A 27,005-nucleotide genomic window follows, 5' to 3' on the forward strand; every position below is an offset into this window, starting at 1 on the left:
AGCGCCTGCGCGAGACCCCGACGCCACCCCTCGCCCCCACATACCAGGCCCCCGAGCAGGGGCCCGAGCCGCCGGCGGCGGGGCGGAGGGGGCGCCCCGATGAGCCCCGAGTGCGAGGAGCCGCCGCCCCCCCGCGCAGGTGAGCTGGCCGCGCCCCGGGATCCCCCTCCGGAGCCCAGCACCCCCCGCCCCGGGGGCCCCTAGAGCCCCATCTCAGTCCCCCTCGGGGGCCCCAGTCTCTTCCTTTCCGGGTCCACTGCCGTCTTCCTGCGGATCCTTCTTTCCTCATCTCTCCCGTCTGTTTCCCCCCAAGTTTAGAGAGTAGCCTCGGCCTACCCCCAATTTCTCCCCCTTCCTACCCACTTGCACCTCACCGCCTCCCTCCCTGTCGCCCCCCCACCCGGTGTCTTCTCCTTCTCTCGCTCTCCAGTCTCTTCCCTCTTTGACTTTACCCCCCCAGTCCCTGCCCCCTCGCTCCCTACCCCCAAGAGTCTTCCCACTTGGGCACCCTCATCTCCTACCCTCAGTCTCTTCCTCCTTGCCACCCCCATCTTGCACCGTCTTTCCCCTCCACACTCTCATCTTTTTCCTGACCCCCATCTCTGCCTCACCTCCTTCCCTGTTTCCTGCCTTCTTGGACTTGTTTGCCCTCTGCCTGACCCTCGGGCTCAGGATATAGGGGAGCGGGGCCTTCCCTTCTCCCTTACTGTGGCTCCCCCACCCCTGGCTGCCTCGGCTTCTCCTTGGGAGGAGGAATTTGGTTGCTGGCGTTGTCTGGAGGTGCCAGCTCTTGGTCCCGCGTCTGTGAGATGAGGCCTGCCGAGGGCAGGCAGGGTGCCCCGTGCTGGCACAGAGGGAGGCCCCAGGCCCTGCCCTGGAGGGGCCTGGGTCCCTGGGGAGACAAAGGCAGAGCCGGCCAGTCACAATCGCTGTGAGGTATGGGATAGAGGTAACTCAGGGCGTCGCGGGAGACCAGGAGGGCTGGGCACTGGGGAGACTGGCCGGTCCAGTGGCTTTCTCTGTCGAGGAAGGATGAGTCGGAGTTGACAGATGGAGAGTGGGAGGAAGGGCATTCCCAGTGGAAGGAACAGCGCATGCAAATATGTGAAGGTGGGAAAGGTGGGGGGTTCAACATGCTGAGAGGAAGTGGGCAAAGCTGGAGCCTCGAGCAGGACATTCTGGGTAGGGTGTTTCTGGTTTGTTCTTTTACACACGCACACATAAATACATACATGCGTAAACACGTAGACACACGCGTGCACGTATGTGCTGAGGATGCAGTCGTTACCATTGACACCAGTCCAAAAAGCAAGATGTTTCTGGAAAGGAAAATGTGTTTTCAGATGTGGTGTACTGGGTTCAGAGTTGTAAAGACACCACAGGGGATTTGTCCAACTCGAGGATAAGGTTCTAACCGTCAGCACGCAAGGTGAACATTGCGGTGACTCACAGTTGCCCGGAAGATCCAGTGTGTGTGGTTTGCATGCGTATTCTGTATGGTACCCTGGTAGCAGGGCCGTCACACCCTGGGACAGGCTCTCACTGAAGGGAATGGCAGTGGGAGTTGCTTGCACTTTTTAAATGTTACGTTCTCTGGGTTTTAAACTTTTTCCTTATGGGCATCATTCTGTGTATGTTAAGTGAGGCCATGTGGTTTGATTTTGGGGGTTTTACAGCACGTTTGGGAGGCAGTGCAGGCCGGTGGTTTGGAGCAAGACCTTTTGACAAACAGACCTAGGTTTGGGTCCTCGCTTTGATATGTGGCTGTGAGACCTTGGACAAGTCACTGGGGAGTTCTGTCACCTGGAAAGTGGGGGTAACAGGAGTGACCTCCTCTTGGGGTTCTGTGAATTAGTTTGATGTTGGTAGATGCCTTTGGCAGAATGCAGGGTGCAGAAGGTGCCCCAGAATCGGAGGTTGTTAGGTTATTACATGTGGCTTGCTATCATCTACTACAGTGGTTTTTGGCAGGGGTCATTTTGCCCCCTTGGGGATATTTGGCAATACCTGGAGACAGCTTTGGTTGTCACACAAGGATGCTGCTGGCGTCTGGTGAGTGGAGGCCAGGACTGCTGCTCAACATCCTATAACACCCAGGATGCCCCCCCACCCCCCAGCCAAGGATGAGCCAGCCCCAAATGCCCCTCAGGCTGAGACCGAGAGACGTGGGTGGTTGTTTGGGGGTGGCGTGTGCATCGGGGTTGCCGCCCTTTGGCTTCCAGTGAATGGCTGTGTCGCTCTCTGTGGTGCTGTGTATTTCGATTTACTTCTGTCCTTCTTTTACCCCCACCATCTAAAACATTTTATTTCTAAAATTCTTTAAACTTTTTATTTTGAAATAATTTCAAACTTACAGGACAATTGCAAAAGTTACACACAACCCATACAGAGAACTCCAACATACACCCCCATACCCAGATCCACCAATTTTAACATTTTGCCACCTTTGCCGTATCATTTTTTTCATCTATCTGTCAGTTATCTATCTTCTCTGAACATTTGAGATCAGAATTGACACCATATATGACACCACCATGTGCATTTCTTAAGAACAAGGATATTCGCTATGTAACCATCGTAAGCACAGTTAGCACACTTAAGAAAGTTAACACTGCTTGAAAGCTTATAGTCTGTATATTTTTTTCTTATGTGTCAGGAATGTGCTTTTGAGCCTTATCTCCACTCTTAGATCCCATCTTGGATTGTGTATTGCATTTAATTGTCAATATCTCTTTAGTTTATCTTTCTCTTTTTTCTCAATTGTGGATATGTGTATGTATCTCACAGATCTTCCTGTTCCATTCCCTTCCAAGCTTGCCATAGAGTGGGATTAACACATTCACAATGTTGCAGTGCCCTTCCCACCATCCATAACTAGAACTTTCCCTTCACCCCACACAGATACCCTATACCCATTTTGCATTAACTCCCGATTGCCTCTGCCCCCACCCCTGGTAAAACCATACTCTATTTTTTGTGTCTACAAGTTTGCATATTCTCTGATATTTTCTTTGTGGTTACCATGGGGCTTAAATTTAACATTCTAAATCTGTATCTTGTTTGTATTGACACCAATTTAGCTTCAATAGTGTATGCAAACTTATGTTCCTTGTCCCTGCATTTATATAGTTTTGTCACAAATTACATATTTTTATGTTATGAGATGAAAACCATTGATACATTCCATTTTATGCTTTTGCCTTTTAGATTCTGTAAGAAGTAAAAAGTGGAGTTACAAATAAAAAATACAAAGCAAAGGTATTTATGTTTACCCCTGTTGATACCCTCACTGTAGATCGTTATTTCTTCCTGTGACTTCAGTCAGTTGTCTAGTGTCTTTTCAACCTGCAGAACTCCCGTCAGCATCTCTTATAGGGCCAGTCTAGTGGTGACGAAGTCCCTCAGCTTTGGTTTATCTGGGAACATCTTAATCCCACCCTCATTTTGTTTTTTATGGTCAGCTTATTTTTTTATGCAATTTTTATTGTGAACTTTAACATATATACATAACAGTGGTAACTTTAAAAGTATGATTTAACAAGTGGTTAGAGAGCAAATTTCAAAGAATGTTATGGGTTATAGTTCCACAGTTTCAGTTATTTCCATTGTTTGTAAAATATAACATATATACAGAAACCTCCCTCATTTTTTTAAAGACGGTTTTGCTGGATACAGATTCTTGGTTGGTAGTTTTTGCTTTCAGCCCTTTAAATGTGTCTCCCACTACCTTCTTGCCTCCATGGTTTCCAGTGAGAAATCGGCACTTAATCTTAGCGAGACTCCCGCGTGTGTGATGCTGTTTGTCTCTCACAGCTTCCAGAATTCTCTTTATCTTTGGCATTGGACAGTTTGATAATAATAGGCCCCACTGTAGGTCTATTTAGTTTTATCCTATTTGAAATTCCTTGAGCATCTCAGATGTGTCTTTTGTTAAATTTGGGAAGTTTTCAGCTATTATTTCTTTGAATATTATCTCTGCCCCTTTCTTGCTTCTTCTGGGACTCCCACAGTGTGTATATTGGTAGGCTTGATGGTGTCCTACAGTTTCCTCAGGCTCTGTTCACTTTTCTTCATTCTTTCTTCCTTCAGCTCCTCAGACTGGCTGCTTTCGGTTGTCTTATCTTCAAGTGCACTGATTCTTTCCTCTGCCAGCTCCCATCTGCTGTTGAACCCCTCTAGGGAATTTTAAGTTTCTGTGACTGTGACCTTCAGCTCGTTTGGGTCCTTTTCATAATTTCCATCTCTCTGTTGGTACTCTGTGTTCAGCTGTTACTTTCCTGGTTTCCTTTAGTGCTTTGTCCATGTCTTCCTTTAGCTCTTTGAGCATTTTCAGGACTGTTTTTTTTAAATCTTGGCCTGAAGTGTCCCAGGTCTGCCCCTCCTCATTGAAGGTTTCATCTTCGCCTTTGCCTGGGTTATGGCACCCTGTTTCTTTGCGTGTTTTGTAATCTTTTGTCAAGACCTAGACATTTTGATATTTTAATGTGTTATCACTGTAATTTAGACTCTGACCCATCTGTTCTTAAACTCACATCCAGCTAGTATTAGAACTTTCCTTGAATACCAGGAGCTAACAAAAAAAAAAAAAAGGAAAAAAGACCCTTCCAGCTCTTTGCAGATTGATCTGTGGGATTGCTTTCCTTCAGGGCTTATCCATACAAGGAGTTTAGAGAATTGCACCAGGCCAAAGCTTAGGGGCTGCTCTGATCTTTTCTGTGCATGTGTCTTGTCTTGTCTTGGGCATGTGCATGTGGCCCTAGGAATTTCCCCATTTCCCTAGCTCTGAATGTCCCTCTTCCCTAGGAAACAGTTTCCTTGCAGTCGAGGCACTGTTCTTTATGTCCTACAACTAGAATACCCTTGCCCCAGGCAGCACGACTTCATGCTCTCCAGCAGGCAGCAGGGCAAGTTCTGGGAAGGTGCTTCCCTCAGGCCATCACCAGACAGGCGGGGCCAGACACAGATGCTCCCACCATGCGCACGAGCCTTAGTTACTCTGCTGCCTGGTTGCGGGGACCAGGGATCCTCACTAGGAACAGGGCCAGCTCTGCTCTCAACTGGTGAGGGGTGGGGTGGGGCCAGCCAGAGCGCCAGGAAACCCACCACTTTTGGGTAGCCTTTCCTTGATTTGGTGCTTGCTCTGTTACTGCAGTCCTGTAACTGTTTTCTGGAGCTCTGAGAAAGATGTTTCTGCCAGTTCTTGCTGGTTGTGTTGAAGCTGCTGTGGAGGAGGGCACCCTGGAGCTCCTCTCTCTGCCATCTTGACCCGGGTCTGCTTTGGTCTTTTTAGTACTTAGCTTTTGTTGGGCCATCTGTGAGTTCTTCCCTGTACAGGAGAACCTGCCTTTCTGGGTCCTTCTCCCCCATTTTTTTTTTTTTTAAATACCTATGATTGGATGACCTTAGCAGATGACCCTCCACCTCCGGACTTCAGAGTCCATGAATTCAACAGGGACAGGCAGCTCTTCTCCAAGGGCGAGGCACATGCCAAAATGGGCAAATTGTGCCCCAGGGTTGCCAGGCGCCATCCTAGGGGTCACCGTGGGATGTGTGGAAGCAGGAGCAGGCCCCTAACGCGGTCAAGGGAGGCTTCCTGGAGGAGGTGGCTTCTGCACTGAGGCCTGAAGGCCAGGAGGAGCCAGTCAAGCCAGAGCCAGAGGGAGCAGTGGGTGCCAGGCAGGGAGGGGCGGTGCAGCTTGCAGCAAGAGGTGAGGCGAGGGGTGCGGCCGCTCCTGGAGAGGCGGAGCGCCCTCCTTCCTGTGCCAGAGCAAGGTTTTTCCTTTGCACATGTTTGTGGGGTCTCTCTGGGAAGGGCCCCTGCTCCCTGCGAGGTACTTCCCAGATGAGAAACCTGATGCTCATGGGTTCCGTCCCTTGGCCAAGGCCATACGCAGGCTGAATTTGGAGACCTAAGACTCGAACCCAGGCCTTTCTGGCCTCCCATCCTGGGGTCTCTCCCCCCTCCTGCTGCTCTGCCCCCCTCTGTTCCCTAGACCTTGGTCTCCTTCCTGCTTGTCTACACCTGGGGCCACTAGAGTGAGTCCTTAGTGGCGCCCTGGGTTCGCCCCAGTCCTTGTCCAGGCGTCCCCTATCTCTTGTTTCCTGATTTCTCTGTGCTGTGGAGTTAACCAGAGCCTCCCCACCAACAGAGTGTGGTTCTGGGGTCTGTGGAGATGCCCGGGGCTCCCCCTAACAGGGACACCCCCTGCCTGCCAAGGCCTCACAGCTGCCACCCCGTGTGACCTTAGACAGGACCGCCTCTCCCAAGTGGGAGGCCCTGGTGCCCGCCTGTGGGGTGGTGGTGAGGCCTGTGGCTGCCTGGCCTCCCCAGAAGCCCCATCACGGGCAGCGCCCCCCTCTGCGTTCTCCGGGAGTGGGGGCCCTGGCCGGCTCCAGGCTCAGCTGAGAACTGTCGGGGCTTGAGGGGAAGTTGAGGGACGCTGCCTCACGTCCTCAGAGCCGAGGGGCCCTTTAAGGGGCAGGGGCCGCGCTGGTGGCTGCTAGCAGGTTCTCTTCCCCAGCTTGGACTTGCCCAGCCAGTTTCTAATTAGAGCTCTGGCCCTAATTAGGGGGTCTGTAACCCCGAGGGTGGGGCGGGAGCCCACAGCTGAGGCTGGGAGGGTTCCCATTCCTGTTCCGGGACACCTCCCAGATGCCCCGGGCTCGTGGCCTCCACTTCCGGGTGCTCTGGGGCCAGAGCAGGGAGGGACGGGGTGGCAGGTGAAGGGTCAGCCCTGGGGCTCCCTGGCTGTGGCAGTGGCGGGTCAGTGCCCGGGAGCCGCCTTGCGGCCCGCTGTGAGCCGGGCCGGGCCGGCAGGTCCGCGGGGCAGCCAGCGTGGTGGAACACGAGGCAGCGCCAGGAGCAAGAGGTGATGCCGGAGGCCCGGCGGGAGGAGAGCTGCAGAGGTAGTTTTCATTTTTAATGGCTTCCTTTCTCATTTATAGTTGCCCCTCCTTCCGTTTGCAGCCAGAGTCATGGTTTTCAAACGGTTGCTAAAAACTCTTGGTAGTCACTTCCGTTTTCTTGAAGTTGCTAAAAGTTGCAGAGGGTGGGGGTGGTGCGCATGCAGCGACTGCAGGAGGGATGGAGTGGAACCCACAGGACATCCTTCTCCCCCAGTGTTTCTGGTGTGGGCATCCTGGGGCCACCCTTGTGCTGGGACGGACGGACAGATGAGCTGGAGCTGGGTCTCAGCAGCAGGACAGATGAGGGAGGGGCCAGCACCCCCGCCCCTGGGCACACGGGGTTCCTTGAGGTCATGTGCCTGCTGGGCAGACCCACCTGTGCCGCCTGCCCCAGTGTTTCCTGCCGGTGCTTCTGAGTCAGGAGGAGGGGGGCAAACTTTTGGAGCAGGGAATCTCATTTTCCCCCTTTTTCGCTTGTCCATTGGCACCTGGTCCATTTCCTCCCTCCTTCTGGCTTCCTGGTTTCCAGAGGCGTGCCCGAGGTGGAGAGCTTTGGGGGCGCCCCAGGTTCTCCGGGCCGCAGCCCTGCTGAGGTGCTGTACCCCAGATCCATGCCTTTCTGTCTGGACCCCACTGCCCCGTGGCTCCCCTCTCCCACCCCGCCTTCCTGGGAAGCCAGACCTGAAGCAGATGAAGAGGTTGGAGCGTGGGAAGGGGATTTTGGGGGGTAGAGGCGGCAGCCTGCCCCCTCAGATCAGGTGCCTCGGAACTGAGCACTGAGAGGTTCCGCCTTCAGCAAAGCCGCTGGGGCCAGGGCCCCTGGGCAGCCGTGGCTCCCGCCTGCACGCCCGTCAGATGTGGCTGGTGGTGACGTGGGGCAGCGAGGCAGGCACAGCATGAGTCGGCCTGTGGCACTCACAGTGTGCACGGGGGTGCTGCTGGGGGTCTGGGCGAGCCCTGGTGGGGCCTTGGTGGGCTTCGGCTCTCTCAGCTCAGGGTTGATTTGGGGCCTGAGGGGACCTGCCCGGGTGGTCCTGGGTCGGTGTCTTGTTTTGTTTTGTAACAGCTCTGTTGAGATACCGATTTACAGCCTGCCTGTTTAAAGTGTACAGTTCAGTGGTGTTTAGTGCATCCACATTGTTCTGCAACCACCACCTCTATCTAGTTCCAGAATGTTTTTGTTACCCCACAAGGAGGCCCCAGACCCGTTAGGCTGTCACCCCCGACCTCACGTCCCTGGCAGCCACCATCTGCTTCCTGTCTGTGGTGTACCTGACTCGGACCCTGGGAGGCCCTGGGTGGGTCCTTTCACTTCTCTTGGGCAGCCTTCGGGCCCCCTCCCATGTCTATCTCCTCGTCTCCTCATTGCCTTGGGAGATGTCTCCGGCGTGACAGAAGCCTCAGACTCTCAGGCCCTCGGAGGAGAGAGAGTGGGGTCTTCCGGGTCTGGGCCGGAAGCTGGCAGAGTCATAATTAACATGGTGGTTGCCCCTGGAGATGACTGTGGTCCCAGCACCCCAGATCAAGAGAGCCTCTCCCTGCGCCTGGCAGTGTGCGGATTCGGCACTGCCCTTGGTCTCCCCCAGGACGTCAGGCTCTGGCAGGCCCTGGTGGGCCGCCTCGCCCAGTGGAGAGCCAGTGGGACAGGCCCCCGAGGAGTTCAGGCTCCGGAGAAGGAGGGGATTGGTGCCGGCGCAGGGTAAGGCTCCCCAAGTGTTTGCACAGGGACGCTGCCGCCTTCTCTTTGGAAGCAGCGGCGGTTTCTTCGTTACTCCAGCTGGATGCGCCGAAAGCTCGCCCTATGGCCTGCGGTCTCGCTCCTTCCTCTTCCTCCTCAGCCGCCACAGCTGGCCCTGCGGCCTGCTGACAGTGGGAGATGGGCCTCCCCTGCCTCCTTCCCCCACCCCAGGGGCTTTTGTGCCTCCTTGGGATTTGGGGATCCCTTCATGTGGCTGGGGGGGCAGGGGTGGGGTGACAGCTAGGTGCAGCCTCCTGCCTCCTGGGGGCAGGGGCCTCATGGAAGAGTGGGGACTCGGAGAAGGGGTGTCTTTGCATGGGTCCCTCAGCATTTGTCACAGCCCAGGTCTAGACACTGCCCTGAGCACCCACGGTCACAGTGCAGGTGGTGCATGTGTGTCGTCACTCTGGCAGGTGCTGGTCTGGGGTGAGCCGGCAGGCGAGAGCCCCTGGGGCAGTGGCAGGTGCCGTGGGGACCTGCGTCCTCGGGAACCATAACCTGGAGGCCACGGTGGGTCAGGGGGCGCTTTGGCTCGCTGGTCGGGGCTGGAGACCTGCAGGGTGAGCAGGGACCAGTTATTGGGGTGCCCTGATACATGCCCAGTCCCTGAGCAGGCCAAGCTCAGTGTGTTCTAGAAAGAGAGAGCCGGCCGTTGTGGCTGGGGGTGAGGCAGAAGGTGGACGAGACTGGGGTTCTGGGCCCCGTGGAGGGCTCTGCACAGAGGCAGCACACTGGCGGCTGCTTGGTGGGGCGGGATGCGGAAAGGCGGGCAAGGCGGAGTCGGGGTGGGTGTTCACCACTGGGGAGTGGTACCTGGATTTTGATGCATAAGGGACAGAAGATGTGAGGATGGTACCTCGAATTTTGATCTGAGCAGCCAAGTGGGTGGTGGTCTGGGGTTGGGATGGACGGTGAGGCACTAACTGCGAGTGTCACGCAGGAGAGGATATGCTGCCAGGGCCTTGCTGTTGGTCCTGGCTGACCCCGGAAGCCCCTAGTGCTGGGACAGAGTGGCAAGCCTGCGGATGAAGAGCGAGGGGTCTGGAAGTCCCTCTGAGGTTTGGTTGAGGGGTCCGTGACATGTGGGCAGAGCCCATCTTTTGCTGGCAGGGAGAGGAGGGCCAGGCGCAGGGGGCGGAAGGTGGCCGGGGCCCCTGAGAGGGCACGGCGGGGACTTGGCTGCAGCTGTGCTCACCCATCGGTGCCTGCCGAGCACGTCCTCTGCCCAGGCGCTGGCACTCAGCATGGAACCTCGGCTGGACAGTTGCCCTGGAGCTCCCCATGCTCACTGTGGAGTGGGTGCCTGCCACTATGTGTGGGCACATGAGGCCTCCTGTATGCCCAGCGCTGCACTGGGGACAGTGAAATGGAGCCCTGGCCCCAGACTGTGCAGGGGCACCCAGCACCATGGCATCAGCAGGGCGGAGTGCAAAGAGCTAGTGTTCGGGGCCCTGGGGGCACAGGGACACTGGGCTGCTCGGGGGCCATGGGGTGGTGATCAGGGGGGGCTGCCTGGGGGCAGCAAGGTCAGCCAGGGGAAGGTGTGGCAGCAGGGGGCAAGCGAAAGCAGGTGAGCGGGTGCCGAAGGGTGGCTGGGGGCTCGGCCTGGAGAGGCGGCCACATCGGGGCATTCGCCTGCAGGGGCACGGGGAGGAGGTACTTCTGTGGGTTCATAATGATGGTTGCAAACCGGTTCCAGAGGAGGGTGTGGGGTGTGGAGGGTTAGGGGTGCTGTGGAGTGGGACTGCCTGTGGCTGTAGGGGAGTGGAGCTAGTAATTGCTTCTGCCTCAGAGGGGCCGTGTGCTTTCAGGAGGTAGGTAACACTTGCACTCTGGGCGACACCCCAGGGGCCTAGTGGGCCCTGTGGTCTTGGAAGCACCTCACCCTAGTGGGCTGTGGGGCTCTCTGGTGCCCTTGGGTGTCACCGGGCTCAAGCCAGGGGCCGTGCCACCCTGGCCACGTGCTGCCCACTCAGGCCCCATTTCCTCTGCAAGGGGGTGGCAGGTCCTTGAGTTGCCTTGGAGGAGTGGCTGGGCCCGGTTAAGGCTACTGCTATGTGGGGGGTGGAAGGAGGGGGGTGCTGCAGGAGCCTGACCACGGTGGGTGTGCAGGGGCCAGGCCGGCGACCCCCTGATGAGGCGCCCTGGGCGAATTCTGAGAGGGGTGAAGGAGCTGGGCGCCTCCCTCTTTATCCCTCTCACTCCTCCCACCCCCCCATTTCCTCCTCCCTGTACTGGGTCTGGGTGGGGGAGGGGAGCTGGGGGTGGGCAGTGTCCAGGCAACCACTGCTGCCGCCTCACAGACTGTCCTGCCTCCGCTGCGTCTGCCCTGCACCCGCCCGTGGCCTTGGCGTCACAGGGTATTGAGATTTGGACGTGGGCAGCAAACCCGGAGGCCAGGGGGAGCTGGAGATTCCAGGATGAGCAAGGCTGGGGCTGCAGCCCAGCAGTGTCCTGCCCACGTGTGGCATTGCTCGTGGAGCAACGGGGCACATCCCCTCGGTAGCAGGGTCTGAGGCCTCTCCGGGCCCTGGGGAGGCCGCGGGATGGTTCGGTTTCCCTATGGCAGCAGCAGGGTCGAGGGGGGCTCAGTGGAGAGAGAGGTGGAGCCTTGAAGAGACGTTTAGGCCCGAGCCCCCAGGACTGAATCGGGTCTGTGCGAAGGCGTGGGCTTCCCAGGTTCGGGCCTGAGGGCTGTAAGTAGCGTCTCTGTCTCTGTGCCCTCCAGGGGGTCGTGGTGGGGTTGGCTCGTGGTTGATCCTGGAGCCCAGGAGCGGGGGCTAGAGGCTCTTGAGCACTAGCCGACCTCGTCCATTGTGGGTGCCTGGACGTGGTTCGGGGGTCCAGGGGCCAGGCCCCTCTCCCGCCCCCCATCCCAGCAGGGCCCCTCTGCTCTCCAGCCCACCTGTCCCTGGCACTGATCCCCTGCAGCCACACCACCGACTCGTGCCCCCCTCCGCCAGGGCGCCATGTTTTGGAAGTTTGACCTGCACACAAGCTCACACATCGACACGCTGCTGGAGCGGGAGGGCCTGAGCCTGCCCGAGCTGCTGGATGAGGAGGACGTGCTGCAGGAGTGCAAAGTCGTCAACCGCAAGCTGCTGGACTTCCTGCTGCAGCCACCCCATCTGCAGGCCATGGTGGCCTGGGTCACCCAGGAGCCCCCCGCCAGCGGCGAGGAGCGGCTGCGCTACAAGTGAGCCCCCAGCGTGTCCTTCAGGCCCCCCGCCCCCTCAGCACCCCAGGACAGTCACACCCATCTCTGGGGCATCACGGGGCGGGCACCATCCAAGCAAGGCACAGGCATCCCTGCCTCTAAGCCTCGCGGCCCCCAGGGCGCACTCAGTCTGGGCGTGAGGAAACTGAGGCAGGGAGCGGTCAGGGTCCCCCAGGGCTGCACACTGAGCCATGCCACCACACTAGGCTTTGTCTTTAAAGTTTTTATTCTGGAATTTCCCAGATGTACCTGAAGCAGAGGGCATGGCCTCATGACCCTCCCCCAGCTGTCCCAGGGTGACAATCCACCGATCATCCCATTTGCCCCCCAACTTTTTTTTTTGCTGTTTTTTTTTTAATTGGAATTTTTATTGGGATGAGTATGACTCCTTGCACGTGGAAGAGAGAACGCAGCGGCCCCGTGTCACCTGCCCTGTCCCGTGGTGGGGGCTTTATATGCTGGCTCAGCGGGGTGAGGCTCTGCCCACCCCCACCTCTGCAGATTTGTGGGCCCACTGCAATCCACAGCCCAGGTCTCCACCAACCCAGGATCCAGCCGTTGCCCTCTGCACCCTCACCCCCACCCCCAACCCTGGGCAGCCTCTGTCCACCCTCCATTTGTCAGTCTGACTGTTTGAAAAACGTTCTGAGTGAATTCACGCAGTGGGAACCTTGCAGGCCTGGCTTTTTCCCTCAGCATACAACCCTGGAGATTCATCTGGCTGTCACTACGTTTGTTTACTTTTTTCACGTAGACCAACTAGCAAGGCCCCCCGAGGGTGGAGCCTGCCTGGCTGCATTCAGAGGCCAGTGTGCGCGTGCCCCTGGGACCCCTGGAGGCCTGCGCACGTTTTCCTTTCTGGGCGTGAGCTGCGTGCTTGGGGCTCATCTGCCCACGTGGCCCTGTGCTCGGCCTCGCACCCAGTGCCCACCTGCAGCACGCTGCGAGTCCACCCTTCCTGTACTCCCTCGGTGCTCCTCTCCCCACTCGCTCACTGGCTGCCTCTGTGGGTGCCTCTAGGCCCTCCCGCGGGCCTGGCTCTGAGCCGGCTCTGGGTAGGTAGGCGCACAGGGTGGGCATGTGGCAGACAGGGTCCTAGGTGGGGTCCAGGAGAGGTGGGCCCGAGGCGGTGGTGTGGACAGGAGGGAGGACAGACCATGGTCAGGGCTAATGGGAACCACGGTCAGTTTCCAAACTGGGAGGAGGGTCAGGCTGGGGGCTGGAAGGACCCCAGTGCCTGGGGCAGGGAGAGGTCTGTGCTCCGGGGACCCCTGCACCCTCACATCTGCCTGCCCCTTCAGGACACGGGCCTCCGGCCGCCCCCTGAGGCCGCCCCCTGCCTCTTAGGTACCCCAGTGTGGCGTGTGAGATCCTGACGTCGGACGTGCCCCAAATCAACGACGCCCTGGGCGCGGATGAGGCCCTCCTGAACCGGCTCTACGGCTTTCTGCGTGGCAGTGGCAGCCTCAACCCGCTGCTTGCCAGCTTCTTCAGCAAGGTCATGGGCATCCTCATCAACCGCAAGACGGACCAGGTGTGCCCAGGGTGGCAGCAGGCGTGGGGGTGGGGGGCGATGCCCAGCCTTGGGCTGGGGGTCCTGACGCACCGCACCCGCCCCGCAGCTGGTGTCCTTCCTGCGCAAGAAGGATGACTTTGTGGACCTGCTGCTGCAGCACCTGGGCACCTCGGCCATCATGGACCTGCTGCTGCGGCTCCTCACCTGCGTGGAGCGGCCACAGCTGAGGCAGGACGTTGTCAGCGTGAGTCTCCGCGGCCCGGGGAGGCGGGAGGGGGCAGAGAGGTGCGGTGGGCCCCGGCCAGGCCAGCAGTGACCAGGCGCCCCACCCGCCCTCCGACCCCCAGTGGCTCAATGAGGAGAAGATCATCCAGCGCCTCATCGAGCTCATCCACCCCTCCAAAGACGACAGCGTGAGTGCTGGGGCCCGCTGTCTGGGGGGGTCCGTCCATCCCCGCCCTGTGCTCTCCCTCTGTGGGCCCCTCCCCGGTTTGAGGATGCACCTTAATGGAAAGCAGAGCTTTTAGAACCACACACCGTCTACCTCGCCTCCGTGGCTGGGGAGCCTCTAGGCCCCAAGCAGAGCCCGCTCCCCCGCGGAGAGAGGGGTTTGCCTGCAAGACCTCGCTGGTGTCTGAATTCATGCCTCACCTGAGTGAAGAGAACGATTTAGTGGTTCTTCCCGTGTCCTAAATGTCCTGTAGCCATCATCAGTTGATGTTAGTGTGCTTCTCTCACCACCCAAGTCACCCCGTGTGCTTTAGCAGCACTCGCCGTTCTCCCCGTCGCCCCCCGCCCCGGCCCCACTGCTCTGCATTCGCACAGTTTCGGCCTCCTTGTGTCAGCTTGGTTCACCAGCTCATGTTTTCATTGCTGCTCTGTGTTGTAGCGTGGACCAGCATCTCACCCCTCCCTGGCTGCTTGACTATGTCTCCCACCTTCCATGTCCCCTGCCCCTGTTGAGGATACTTGGGTTGGCCCACCTCATGGCGGCTGAGGGGCAGGCACTGCGCAGCCGTCGTGGGCTGGCTTTGGGAAGAGTTTCTTTCCAAGAAGCTGTTTTGGTGTCCCTTTTCTCTCCACCTGTCTCTTCTCCTTCTGGTTGTGCCGGGTGCCTCTGGGCTCCCTCCTTGACTCCCTGGCGTTCCTCTGTGGGACTGTCCCTTCCAGGCACTTGGCAATATGGGAGCAAATGTATTCCCCGCCCCTGAGGGGCTGAGGGCTGGGTGCCTGAGCCTCCAGGGCAGCCAGGACTGGGGGTCCGATTGTCCTTTCCTGGGGATGTCCTGGCCCAGGCAGTGGAGGGCCCAGCGGCGAGACCGGGCCGCTCAGCCCCCTGCCTCCCGCAGCAACACTCCAACGCGGCCCAGTCCCTGTGTGACATCATCCGCCTGAGCCGGGAGCAGATGGTCCAGGTCCAGGACAGTCCCGAGCCTGACCAGCTGCTGGCCACACTGGAGAAGTACGTGGGGGGGCCTGGGAGGGGTACAGGCCTGGGGTCTTTGCCCTGATCGACGCCCCGCCCCAGGCAGGAGACGATCGAGCAGCTCCTGAGCAACATGTTTGAAGGAGAGCAGAACCCGTCCGTCATCATCAATGGGATCCAGGTGCTGCTGACTCTGCTGGAGCCCCGAAGGCCCAGGTGGGGCCCGGGCCCTGGCCCTGTGTGTGGGTGGGAGCACAGCTTCTGGGCAGTGTCCCCCAGTCCGGGGTTGGTCTCTGTGTCTGGGGCGCCCAGGCCAGGCTGGCCATGCTCATGGGCACGGACTCCTCCCCAGGGCAGCCCTGCGGCCACACTGAGCTTCAGTGCCGTCTTCTGTTGGGAAGGGGTGACTGCAGATGCGGTTGTGGGGTTCTGATGTGGGCATACCCCAGGAAGATGGCAGCTGTGTTCGTTAACATTGGCAGTAGTTGTTAGCGTTCTGGGAGATCCGTGTTCCCTGTTCCATTTTACAAACAGTAGCTGAGGCTGAGTAAAGTGCCCAAAGCAGCTGAGTGGTGGAGCCAGGGACTGAGCACCTGGCAGGCCGCCACACTCCCTCAGGCAGGTCCCTCGGCCCCTGGGGTCTTGGTTGTCCCTGCTGCCTTGTTGCTGGGACAGCTGGGCCTTCCCTCCCTGGTCCCAGCTGTCATGTCTTTGCAGCACTGTCCACCTGGCCCTGGGCCTGTCATTGCCTCCCTGCCCCTTCCAGCCCCTGCCTGCTCCCCCCCACGTCCAGAGTAGACTGCAGTCAGCTGCTTCCAAAAGAGGCCCATCCTGAGCCCCCCACAGCTCTCCAAGGGGCCTCTGTGCAGCTTCTGTGCACAGAGGCCTGGGCGTGCCACGGCCCCTCGCAGGCACCCCAGCCGTGTGGGTCACCGCTCTGTCCCGTCCCGCTGCAGGCCCGACTCTGTGACCATGAACAACTTCTTCTGCAGTGTGGACGGGCAGCTGGAGCTCCTGGCCCAGGGCACCCTGGACAGCGCTGTGGCCACCTTGGGCACCCTGCAGGCCCTGCGGCCACGGCTCAGCTACTTCCACCAGCTCCTGCTGCAGCCGCCACCGGTGGGCCAGGGGGTCGTAGGGAGCAGGGCAGGGAACAGGGTGGGGAAGGGCACCCCGGGACCTGGCCCCTTCGCTCCTGGGGCCTGGAACCAAGCTTCTCCCCACCTCTGCAGCTGGAGCCACTGCAGACCACGTGGGGCCACCTGACCCCACCCCTGGGGAACACGCGGCTGCATGTGGTCAAGCTGCTGGCCAGTGCCCTGAGTGCCGGCGACTCGGCCCTGACACAGGAGCTGCTGGCACTGGACGTGCCCAACACCGTGCTGGTGCGGGGCTGGCCGGGGGCAGGGGGCTGGGAGTGGGTTAAGGGGTGGGGCCAGGGCTCTGTGCCAACCTGGCCGGCCTCTGTCCTGCAGGACCTCTTCTTCCACTACGTCTTCAATAATTTCCTGCACACACAAGTGGAGATGTTCGTGAGCGCCATGTTGAGCACAGGGCCCCCACCTGACAGCAGCCCCGAGACTCCGGTCCCCAACCCTGCTGTCAAACATGTAAGTGGGGACGGGGGCGGGGCAGGCCCTCCATCCGTGGGCAGGCCTCCCCCTCCCCAGCGAATGGTCAGCCCCTGCCATGGGCCCATGGGTGTGGGGGGAGAGGTGAGGGTGAGGCAGGCCTGTCTGAGAAGAGCCAGGAGGCCGCGGGGGGTGGGAGGGGTGGATATGTGTGGGAGAGGCCAAGGGGGTGGGGTAGCCCCACCTCGAGCCCACCCCTGGGTGTGGACTCAGTGCTTGGCCTGTTCCCGGCTCTGGGAGCAGCCTCCGTCCCATCGGCGGTGGGGCCCCACTGCCACGCAGCTCCCAGCCACGTCCAGTGGGCACCAGCCAGGGTGGTAGCTAAACGGGGTCCCTGCAGAGCAGTGAGCTCCGAGCTTGGTGCGGGATCCCACCCTCATCTGCAGGGTCAGGTTTGCCCTCCCCAGTCCTCCCTGAAATGCCAGTGCCTGCCCTGCTCTGCCCGCAGCTGCTGCAGCAGTGCCGCCTGGTGGAGCGGATCCTGGTGTCGTGGGAGGAGAACGATCGAGTGCAGTGAGTGATCGGGCCACCCAGGGTTGCAGGTGGGGGTGGAGAGTGGGTGCCCACGTGCCACTGTGGCCCCTCGTGTACCCAGGTCTGAGGGCGGCCAGCGGAAAGGCTACATGGGCCACCTGACGCGGATCGCCAATACCCTGGTGCAGAGCACGGAGAAGGGGCCCAGCGCTGAGCAACTGGGGCAGCTGCTGAAGGGTGAGGCCCCCAGGGGCGTCCGCTGTCCCTCCTTGGGCAGGAGCACCCACGGGAGGACCTGGGGCCCTGAAGTCCGCACCTCTCCCCGCGAGCAGAGCTACCGGGCGAGCAGCAGGAGCGCTGGGAGGCCTTCGTGTCAGGACCCCTGGCCGAGACCAACAAGAAGAACACGGTGGACCTGGTGAGGCTCCTGCAGGCCGGCGACCACGTGCCCCCCACCCTGCCGAGCACATCTCTGTGGCAGTCTCTTTCTCCCCGGTTGCCTCTTCTGCGGCTTCTTGTCCTTTTCTGGTCAGGGGTGGCCCCCTGCTCTGCCCTCCCTCAGCGGCCCACTCTGTCCCCACCCTGCACGAGCCTGACGCCCCGCCCATCCCCAGGTGAACACCCACCACCTGCACTCCTCTAGTGACGACGAGGACGACCGGCTGAAAGAGTTCCACTTCCCCGAGGAGGCCGTGCTGCAGCAGGTGGGCTGGCGCGGGTCGCACAGCCGGGACCGCAGTTGGCGACCCTGCCCTGGTGCCCCAGCCCCGGCCCCCTGCCCTGCCCCCAGCCCTGACTTTCCTCAGGGCCCCCAGCTGCCCTGACAAAGCCGTGCCCCCCGCAGGCCTTCATGGATTTCCAGATGCAGCGCATGACCTCAGCCTTCATCGACCACTTCGGGTTCAACGACGAGGAGTTTGGGGAGCAGGAGGAGAGCGTGAAGTGAGTGTCCTGCTGCAGCGGAGCTCGGGGCGAGGCCGGAGACGTGGCCTTCGGAGGTGTCCCCACACCTCGGCCTCGGCCTGCCCGGCATCAGTCCTCTCCCCTTGTCCCTGTCCTGCCCTCCTGGTCCTTCCCCCGCCCCATGTGGCACCTGTGCCCTTCTCATCTCTTGGCACCCTGGCCCTCCAGTGCCACCTCTGCTTGCTGCCCCCACCCCTGCCCATCCCCGAGGAGGTGGCCCCCACCCCAGCCCTGCGGCCTGGGTCCCACGTCTGGTCCTGCCACCACCTGACCACCAGCCTGGGGCATCACCGACCATCCTCAGCCGCCTCCTCCGTGAAACGCTGGGCTGGGGGCACCGGGGCCAGGGCCCCTGTGGGGTTGGGAGCTGGGGCACAGTGTCCTGGGGGTTGGGGGCTTTGCCATCTCTGAGGGCTTGGAGGCTCCAGAGCCTGCCCTGAGCAGCCGGGGGGAGGGACGAGCACAGGAGGCCCATTTGGAGACCGAGTTTGCGCCCGGGCTGAGTGGAGGGCACCTGCTAAGGGAAGCCCGGCCCAGCAAGCTCCTTGGGGCTGAGTTGGGTGGCTGAGAGGACAGCAGGGGCTGGGCTGTGTTGAGTCACTTGCTGGGTGAGGAGCTGCCCACTGTTCCCTCGTTAGGTGTCACAACCACCCTCTGGTGGGGCCCAGAGCTGTCCCTCACCCCAGGACACACCCACAGTGTCAGGGCCACAATCATTTCCTAGGGCTGCTGCAGAGGCAGAGACGCGAGGTGGTGGTGGAGGCAGCCAGAGCTCCCCACTTAACCCCACCCGGGTTAGGAAGGAAGGGCTGCTCACCAGGAGAGTGGCCGGGACCAAAAGAGCCTTGTGCCACCTTTTGCCAGTATAAGTTCCAAGTGGGGTTCTGGTACGAGAGATGGGTGAACACCCTGTCCCCTCAAGGGGTCACAGGCGTCCCGTTGGGACTTCAAGCCCAGGACTGCCCAGCAGCCATGTCAGGGCAGTGGGGGGCCTGTGGGGGCTCCTGCCTCCCCAGTGCCGCCCATGTGTGCACCGCAGGCCTGCTCTGTTTCTCTGTCCGGGGGGGTCCTCGAGGTGCAGCAGTAGTGCCCAGAACGGTGTCGGGCACGGGCTCCTCCCGGACCTGCTGGCCAGCGTTGGCCGCGGACCCTCGTCATGTTTGGTGGAGCCCAAGTCCGGGGCACCGGGAGGCGTTGCCAACATGGGTAGACCCGGGGAGCCCGGAGAGACCCGTGCCTGGAGGGGAGCACAGCGCAAGGCCACAGGATGTCCTCTAGCTGCCGGGCCCTGTGTGGCGGCTAGTCAGTGTCCAAAACACGAGTGTTCCTCACTCGGGGTCCGCTCCTGCGGGGCTTTGGAGAGAGGCTGAGAGCCGTGTGCAGTGTCCACACTGGCCTTGTCTGTGATGTGGAAGGTAGAACAGGCCAGACCGAGTAGCGTACGTTTGCCGGCCGTCCTGCAACTCCCTGGGAATGTCACGTGGCCCCTCGGGACCCTGCCTTTGTGGAGGGGGCCTGGGCACAGCTGTATTCCGAAGGCTAGAAGGTGATTGTTTTGTCCATCGTGGGAGAGTTTGGCCCCAGCCCTCGAGCGTGTGGAGGTTGGGGGCCACACTTGGCTGGGGTGTGCATCACCGAGGAAGCAAAGAGCAGTGGAGTGTTTGGGTCCATGTTGCCAGTTGTTTGCAGAAGAGCCGCACCCAACTGACTGACTTGCCTCCACCAGCACCGAGTATCCTGGTTAACAACAAGACGACAGCCGCCCTGCAGCCCGCTGCACCGTGTCTCTTGCGGTGGTGCGGTCTCCTTGCTTTGGTTCCCCCTGGTGCGGCTGCTGGTGTAAACGGGTCCAGCGTGGTTCCGGTTCCGGGTTAGAGTAGGCGCTTCCTGGGAGCGCGCGGAGGGAGGAGGAGGAGAGGGAGCTCAGCCCACGCTCAGCACCCCCACCTGCCCCTCCATCGCGCCCTGGCCCACTGCTCCTCCTGCTCTCCTCCCCAGTGCGCCTTTTGACAAGACAGCCAACATCACGTTCTCCCTCAATGCTGACGACGAGAACGTGAGTGTGGTGCGGGCCCCCGGCTGTGGCGGGCAGGCAGGGGGCTGTGGGGGGGGCTGTGGAGGGGCTGCGGGCGGCACAGCCACTCTCCGCTCCCCCCTCCCTGCAGCCCAACTCCAACCTGCTCGAGATCTGCTACAAGGACCGGATCCAGCAGTTCGATGACGAGGAGGAGGAGGAAGATGAAGAAGGCCAAGGTTCTGGGGAATCGGATGGAGAGGATGGCACCTGGCAGAACCGCCAGCTGGGGAGGGGTCCGCGCCTGGGCCAACCCCAGAGTGTCCGGTGAGTCTGCGGTCCGCCGGTCCCTGTGCCTGGCCATGCCAGCATCCCCTTCCTGCCTCCTTTCTCCAAGTGTCCAGCACAGCCCTGACCCAGTATATCAGAGGCCACGTGGAGCACAGCCTTCCCCCTTGGAAGTGAACTGAAAAGCAGGGAGGGCGTAGCATGTGCGTCAGTTGGGGCACTTTGAGTTTTGAGTGATAGCAGCCCAGCTCAAAGGAGATGAGCTGCGAAAGGAGCAGGAGGTGGCTGACACGTAGCTTCACAGAGGCAGGATCCCGCAGGGATGTCGTGGGCACACCCGGCCCTTGGCTCGGCCTCCCTCTGACAGGCAGGTGAGCTCCGTGCTGTCTTCCCAGAGACGTGAAGAGATGACCCTGAGCAGCCTTTCTTTCCCCAAAAGTCCAGTGAGATGAGGGATGATGGCTCAGCCCTTCCTCACAAACGTCCCATTATTTGTGTCGAACGCTGGCTGGCCCTGGGGATCTCCCACTATTCGGGTAGATCGTGCCACGTGATTTTGCAGGCCACGGCTGCCTGCCATGCTGAGCCTTTGGTCGGTGATTTGCTTTGGGGGACAGTGAGGGTGTGGTTTTAACATTTGTCTTGACGTGTGGCACAGGAAAGTGCCCAGATCCTCGGTGGACAGCCCGAGGCAGCCCCTTTGTCAGCGCTGGATTGAGAGGCAGAACAAGCCCGTATCCCTTCTGCACCCTCCCAGCCGCCATGCGGGCTCCAGCTTCTCCACATCCTCTCCAACGCTTGTTATTTTCTGTGTTTTTGATCATAGCCGTCCTAGCGGTGCAGAGTGGCATCTCGCTATGGTTTCTGATTTGGATTTCCCTGATGACTAATGTGGTTGAGCATCTTCTCATGTGCTTCTTGGAAGAAATGTCTTTTCAAGTCCTTTGCCCATTTTTAATTTGGGTTGTTTGTCTTTTTATTGCTGAGCTGTGGGAGTTCTTTATATATTTTGAGTATCATTGGACTTTGATCAGATAGATGGTTTGCAACTATTTTCTCCCATTCTTAATGTCCCATTCTTAATGCTTAAAAGTTTTTAATTTTGATGGCCTGATTTATTTTTGTTGTTGTTGCTTGTGTTTTTGGTGTCCTGTCTAAGAAACCATTGCCGAATCCAGTGTTGTGAATATTTACCCCGTGCTCTTTTCTAAGGATTTTATTGTTTGAGCACTTTTTCGGTAATCGATCCATCTTGAGTTGATTTTTGTATGTGGCAGTAGGAAAGGGTCCAGCCGCTTTCTTTTGCCTGGGAATACCCAGGTTTCCCACCACCATGTGCCGAAAAGGCTGTTCTTTCCCTCGAATGGTGTCAAGTCTACCAGGGCTGCCTTGGAGACTGGGGGCCCCGAATCAAGGTCCTGGCAGCCACGCTTCCTCCCGCGACGGTCCTGGTGCTGGTGGCCAGGCCCCGGCCTTCTCGGCTCGCACCTCCGCCTCTGCCCGCAGCGGCCCACCTGTCTCGGGCTTCTCCTGGCTTCCATGCCTGGTGTCACTTGCTTGGAGGGACTCTATCCGGATGAGTGGGGACCCACCCGTTCAGTCTGGGTGTCTGACTAGGACCCTCGGAAATTCCACGGTATGTATAGGAAACACACGCGGTCACGTCCAGGTTGAGACTTGAGCATGCTGCTGAGTGCGACTCGGTCCCCACCAGCGGTCCTGGCCCTTGCTGCCAGCTGGCCGTGGATGGTGGTTCTCTCCCGCCCCTCGCTTCCAGCACATGCCTGGAGCTGGGAAGTCAGTTTGGGAATCGGGAACTGGGAGTCCTCCGACCCTGTTCTTTCTCCAGATTGTTTTGGCACTTGGGGCCCCTTGCCTTCTCATAGGAATTTGAGGATCAGCTTCTCCGTTTCTGCAAGAAAGATGATTGGTATTTCGATAGGGATTGCGTTGAGTCTGTAGGTTTATTGGGGAAGTATTGCCATCTTAACAGTGTTAAGTCTTCTGACCCATGAATGTAGGATGTTTTTCCGTTTATTTAGGTCTGTAATTCTTTTAGCAGTGTTTTGTAGTTTTCAGTTTGTTCTGCATTTTGGTTAAATTTATTTCTCAGAAGTTTTTTCTTTTTGATGCTGTTGCAAGTGGAATTGTTGGCTTAGTTTCGTTTCTGGGTTGCTGGTTGCCAGTGAATGGAAACAGTTGAGTCTTGTGTGCTGACCTGGTGTCCTGCAGCCGTCCTGAACTTGTACGTTGGTTCTAATGGTCTTGCGGTAGATTTCCTAGGATTCTATATGAAAGCTCACGTCATCTGCAAATAGAGATAGTTTTATTTCTTTTTCAATCTAGATATCTTTTATTTCTTTTTCTTGCCTAATTGCCCTGTCTGGAACTTCGAGTACAGTGTTGAATAGCAGTGGTGACAGTGGGCATCCTTGTCTTGTTCCTGATCTTAGGGGAAAGCTTTCAGTCTTTCACCATCAAGCATGACGTCAGTCTCGGGTTTCTCGTAAAGGCCCTTTATCACGTGGAGGAAGTTCCCATTTATTCCTAATTTGCTGAGGGTTTCTATTTATTTTTAATTATGTAAAAATGGATAACTTTGTACTTTGCAATGCTGTTAGAACAGCAACCTGCAATCAGCATTTTGGAAGCTGTGCGCTTCGCCTTACGGACGAGGGTTGTCAGTCAGCAGCCAGCTGGGCCCACATGTCTGGAGCAGCTCCGGAGGGGATGGCAGGGCAGGGCCTGGCTGGAGGGAGCGAGGGCTGGGAGGAAACTGAGCCGCTGCTGGGCAGCAGCGCCTGGGCGCAAGGGGCTTTCCCGAAAGGGCACCATCTCCCATGCGGCCCACCCACCTCTCCAGGGCAACCTCACCCCCCAGGCTCCCTGGCCCTGGCTCCCAAGTCCCTCTTGTCCTCTGGCTGGGAGCCTGAGGCCAGGGCCCCTGGTGGCCCTGGGTGCAGCGGGCCGGGATCCAGGCCCAGCCCTGTCCACCGCCACTCCTCCTGCTGCCTTTCAGGTCACCTGCAGATGAGGCTTGCTTGTCAGGCACAGGCCACAGGCCAGGCCGGCTCCTGGGACGTGGGGTCTGTCCCTCTATCCCCAGCCCGGCTGGCTCATGAGGCTCTTCCTTGGGGCAGGAGTGGAGGCAGCACAGACAGTGAGGAGGAGGAAGAAGAGGAGGAGGAGGGGGAGGAGGACGAGGAGGACGGCGAGCGCCACGTGGCCAGGGGAGGGGCCGCCTTGTTCACCAGCCCCGGCCCTCAGGGTGAGTGAGCGGGGAAGGCCGGGACCCGTGTGGATGCTGTGTCTGTCTGGCCACTGCACCCACCCTGCTCCCTGTCCCCCCTGTCCAGGCCCCAGCTGGACAGCCACCTTCGACTCAGTGCCTACAGGAACCGCAGCAGACCCCCAAGTCTCTGAGAAAGAGGGGCCAAGCCCTGGGCCCCCAGCCCCCCAGGGGCCTCGCAGTCTCCCCCAGGGCCTCCCCTCTCAGAACCTGGCCGCCCTTCCGGCCAGCAGTGCCCTGCAGGTCAGGTGAGCAGGGGGCGGGGACCCGGGTCTGCAGGGGGAGCTGGGCCCAGGCCCTGGCTCCACCCCCGGCTGCATCTCCCCCTCCAGGTCTAAGGACCCTGCGCCCCCCTCAGCACCTCAGGAAGCCACAGGCAGCGGCCGTGTAGCGGAGCCCTCAGGTAAACTTCACGCAGCGCTGCCCGTGCCTGCCTGCCTTGCACCGGGTGCAGCCCTCCTGAGGCCTGGGGCACAGCCTGGTCTGTTTGAGGGGTTGTGGAGAGGCTGAGCAGTGGGCGTCTGTCTTCCCTGCTGCCCACGCGGCCAGCCCATGCGCTTCATCTCCCACAGCTCACGGTCCCCACAGCCCCCATCAATTCCCTCCATCCCCTGCTCCCCTGGCTGTATTGGCAGCCCAGGTGGGCATGGGGCATCCACTCATGACCCCATGTTCCCCACGGCCCACCCACCCCACTGTCCACCCCTACCCACGTCCTAATCCCCGCAGTTGGGCTGCCTTTCTTGCGCTGAGCCTCGCCCTCTGCTGCCCTGCTCCCTGCAGCCCCCTGCCAGGCCTTAGTCAGCATTGGGGACCTCCAGGCCACCCTCAACGGGATGCAGTCCGCCTCCAGCTCCTCGGACAGGTGACAGGGCGGGCGTGCTCGCTGGGGGGGTCTGGGAGAAGGCTGTGCTCTTGCCCCCTGAGGGAGCTTGGCCCCTCAGCCACTGTCCCCCTCGCCATTGCCGGGCAGCACTGGGTGCTGGTACCTGGGGTTGCCGCAAGCAGTGCCAAGCGCAGCTGGGATTAGTGCAGTGACTCATGCCTCCCTTCTCCCCAGTGCTCCCGGAGACCCCTCTACCTCTGTCCCAGCCTCCGGGGCCCCCCAGCTTCCCCTGACCACTGTGGGGGAAAAGAGCCCAGAGACACTGGGGCTTCCCCCAAGCCAGAGGTGAGTGGTGGGCGCAGCCCAGGGGGTGGGCCGGTGCCGGTGTGGGCAGGGAGGTGACGGCCTCTGTGTTTCCCTCCGTGACAGTGCCCAGGCCCTGGAGCCGCCGCCTCCGATGCCCAATGGCTCTGCCCCGGGCGCCCAGTGAGTGTGGGCTGCGGCCCAGGGGGCCCCACAGGGCAGGAGGGCACCCTCCCACTGCTCACCTGCCCTCCTCTGGTCTCGTCCCCAGGTAGCTGCCTGGGCCCGGTGGCGCTGGTGGCCAAATCATCCAGCCTCCCAGTGGACTCTGCCCAGGGTCCCAGGGTGGCCCCACTTTCCCCATCAACCCCTTATGCCACCCCCTCCTCTCCCACATCCTCTCTTCTGACTCCCAGGAGCCTGGTGCCAGGGAGAGACAGGCCCCCGCCCCCACCCCCACCCCCATTTGCACTGAAAAAAGGAATTATGGAGCTTTGCCTCCTGGAATAAAGCTATAAGAGAGTCAATCAGAGAGGAGAGAGGGACCTATGCTATATATTATATATATATATATATTGTGGGAGGAAGGGCAGTTGGCGTGGGAGAGAAGCAGCAAGAACAGCAGTGCTGGGGCTGGGGGCACGGGGCCGAGGCGCAGCCGGAGCCGCCACCAGTGGTTGGCCTCGTCCCCCTGCCTGTCCTGGGTCTGGAAAGCGAGCCGGCAGCCCCCCGCACTCACACTTGGCCTTTAGCTCAGGTCTCTTGGGGGAGGAGTTGGTGGGGGCAGAGGGGCCCGAGGGGCAGTGCCTTTGCCCCCACCCCCTCACCCCCCGAACCCTGCACTTTCACCCAGGCTGGGAGCTGAAGGGCCCCCGCCTGCCCCAGCTCTGCCGGGGAGTGGGGCTGGACGTCCCTGTAAGTAGGGACCCCCCTGTGACATTCCTGTGGGGCCTGGACACGCCCACACCCACACTTCCCTCCCCCTCTGCATCTCTCACAGACCCCGGGTGGGGGTCTGGCTGGGTCCCCCTGACCATCCTGAGTGTCTGGGGCTCCAGCCCTGGCTGCCAAGTGGCCTTGTCCCCAGCTCCTTCTCCCCAAGCTGGCGTGAGTGTGAGCGTGTGTTCGTGCCGAGCTTTTATTTCATATTGCAAATATAAATAAAGGAAAACAATTTAAGTTTCCTGGTGGTGGAGACTGAGTCCTGGGATGTGGGGTGGGGGTGGGCCCCTTGCCAGACCCCAGCCCCATCCCTTGGCCCTTCATCCTGAGGAAGTCGCTCTCCACTCTGAGAGTTGTAGTCCCAACCCCCCTCCCTGGTTCCCGGGGTGGGGGAGCAACCTCTGCTCAGAACAAGGAAGGGATGTCCCAGGAGGAAGTGGGCCCTGGTGCCTCCTAGCGCCCCGTGGCAGCTGGCTCCAGACTGGCTGTCCCTGTCCCTGCAGACGCAGGCCCCGGGCAGCCACACCGCGGGTCAGTGGCTGTTAGCGCCCAGCTGAGGGCCACCCCGCGGCTGAGAGCTGCCAGCTGGGAGTGGCGCTCTGGGAGCACAGGGGGTGGCCAGGCCAGGCCTCCAGGAGCAGGGGTGGAGGTGGGAGCCCCTGCACTTCTTCCAGGCCATGACGTGGGGATCTGGCCTGGCCCCCATCTGCCAGGCAGGGCCTCGGCTTCCCGTGGGCTCTGGCCGGGTTCGGAGGGGGCAGGAGGCCGGCAAAGCCTGTGGGACGTGGCTGTGGCCCGGCTGTGAGCTGTGCTTGCCCGCTCTGTGGAGGGACTTCTCTCTGAGTCCGTGGCCCCTCTGGAAAGCAGCAGCACTCGGGCCGAGCCAGCAGGCAATGGCCTGGCGCCCAGGCTGCCCCTTCCTTCACACCTGATGGCAGCAGCGACGCTTGAAAGTTAAAGAGGGAGAAGAGGCGCTGCACACGGCGGAGGGTGACGCCCCTCCCGGGAAGCCTCCGCTTCCGTGGCACGTGGCCATGTGGGCAGCTCTCCCCAGGCGCAGTCAGGCTGCAGGGCTGCCCACAGGCACCCTCGTCACCTTTCGTTTTCTGTCCCTTCCTCCTTGTCCGCTCGTTCAGCGGCACACGCTGGCAGTGGCGGCTCCCAGGGCGGCCTGGGCTCCCGAGGCCCTTCTGCTACCCTGACCAGAGCAAAGGGGCTTAGTGCACAGCACCCGTGGGGGTGCGTCTAGGAGGCCCACAGCGGGTGCTGGAGCCCAGCAGGGGTTCCCTGGATGAGGGCCTGGGGACGGGGCGCTGTCCTTCCTGTTTCTTTTCTGCAAGGGCAGAGGAGGGAGGCTGAGGGGTGCACTGTCCCACACTGTCCAGCCCTCTGGCCAGGAGGAGGGCAGTGGGGAGGGCCTTGGGGGGCCAGGCCGGGGCAGGGGCGTGCGGGCAGGGAGCAAGCCTGGGTCA

At 60.3% G+C, this 27,005-nt stretch overlaps 1 protein-coding gene across 3 annotated transcripts; it reads left to right on the forward strand.

Moving 5' to 3' along the window:
- On the forward strand, positions 1-25,774 carry PPP6R1 (protein phosphatase 6 regulatory subunit 1). 3 transcript variants are annotated; one of them, XM_037819466.1, is made up of 24 exons: positions 1-139; positions 11,608-11,840; positions 13,209-13,395; positions 13,484-13,621; positions 13,725-13,790; positions 14,727-14,839; positions 14,906-15,019; positions 15,760-15,922; positions 16,036-16,188; positions 16,279-16,413; positions 16,883-16,947; positions 17,030-17,145; positions 17,241-17,326; positions 17,523-17,612; positions 17,753-17,850; positions 19,870-19,927; positions 20,037-20,212; positions 23,314-23,441; positions 23,530-23,710; positions 23,795-23,865; positions 24,246-24,327; positions 24,523-24,633; positions 24,718-24,774; positions 24,863-25,774. In XM_037819466.1, the coding sequence occupies exons 2-24, from the start codon at positions 11,614-11,616 to the stop codon at positions 24,864-24,866; spliced, it is 2,619 nt and encodes an 872-aa protein (XP_037675394.1). In that variant the 5' UTR covers positions 1-139; positions 11,608-11,613; the 3' UTR covers positions 24,867-25,774. The 3 variants fall into 3 exon arrangements, with proteins under 3 accessions (XP_037675394.1, XP_037675395.1, XP_037675393.1); XM_037819467.1 differs by having other exon boundaries at positions 15,796-15,922; positions 24,718-25,774; XM_037819465.1 differs by lacking the exon at positions 1-139 and adding an exon at positions 6,661-6,906 and having other exon boundaries at positions 24,718-25,774.
- The last annotated feature ends 1,231 nt before the right edge of the window (positions 25,775-27,005 follow it).

The sequence above is a fragment of the Choloepus didactylus genome, chromosome 27 (genome assembly GCF_015220235.1).
Source record: "Choloepus didactylus isolate mChoDid1 chromosome 27, mChoDid1.pri, whole genome shotgun sequence".
Classification (NCBI taxonomy): domain Eukaryota; kingdom Metazoa; phylum Chordata; class Mammalia; order Pilosa; family Megalonychidae; genus Choloepus; species Choloepus didactylus.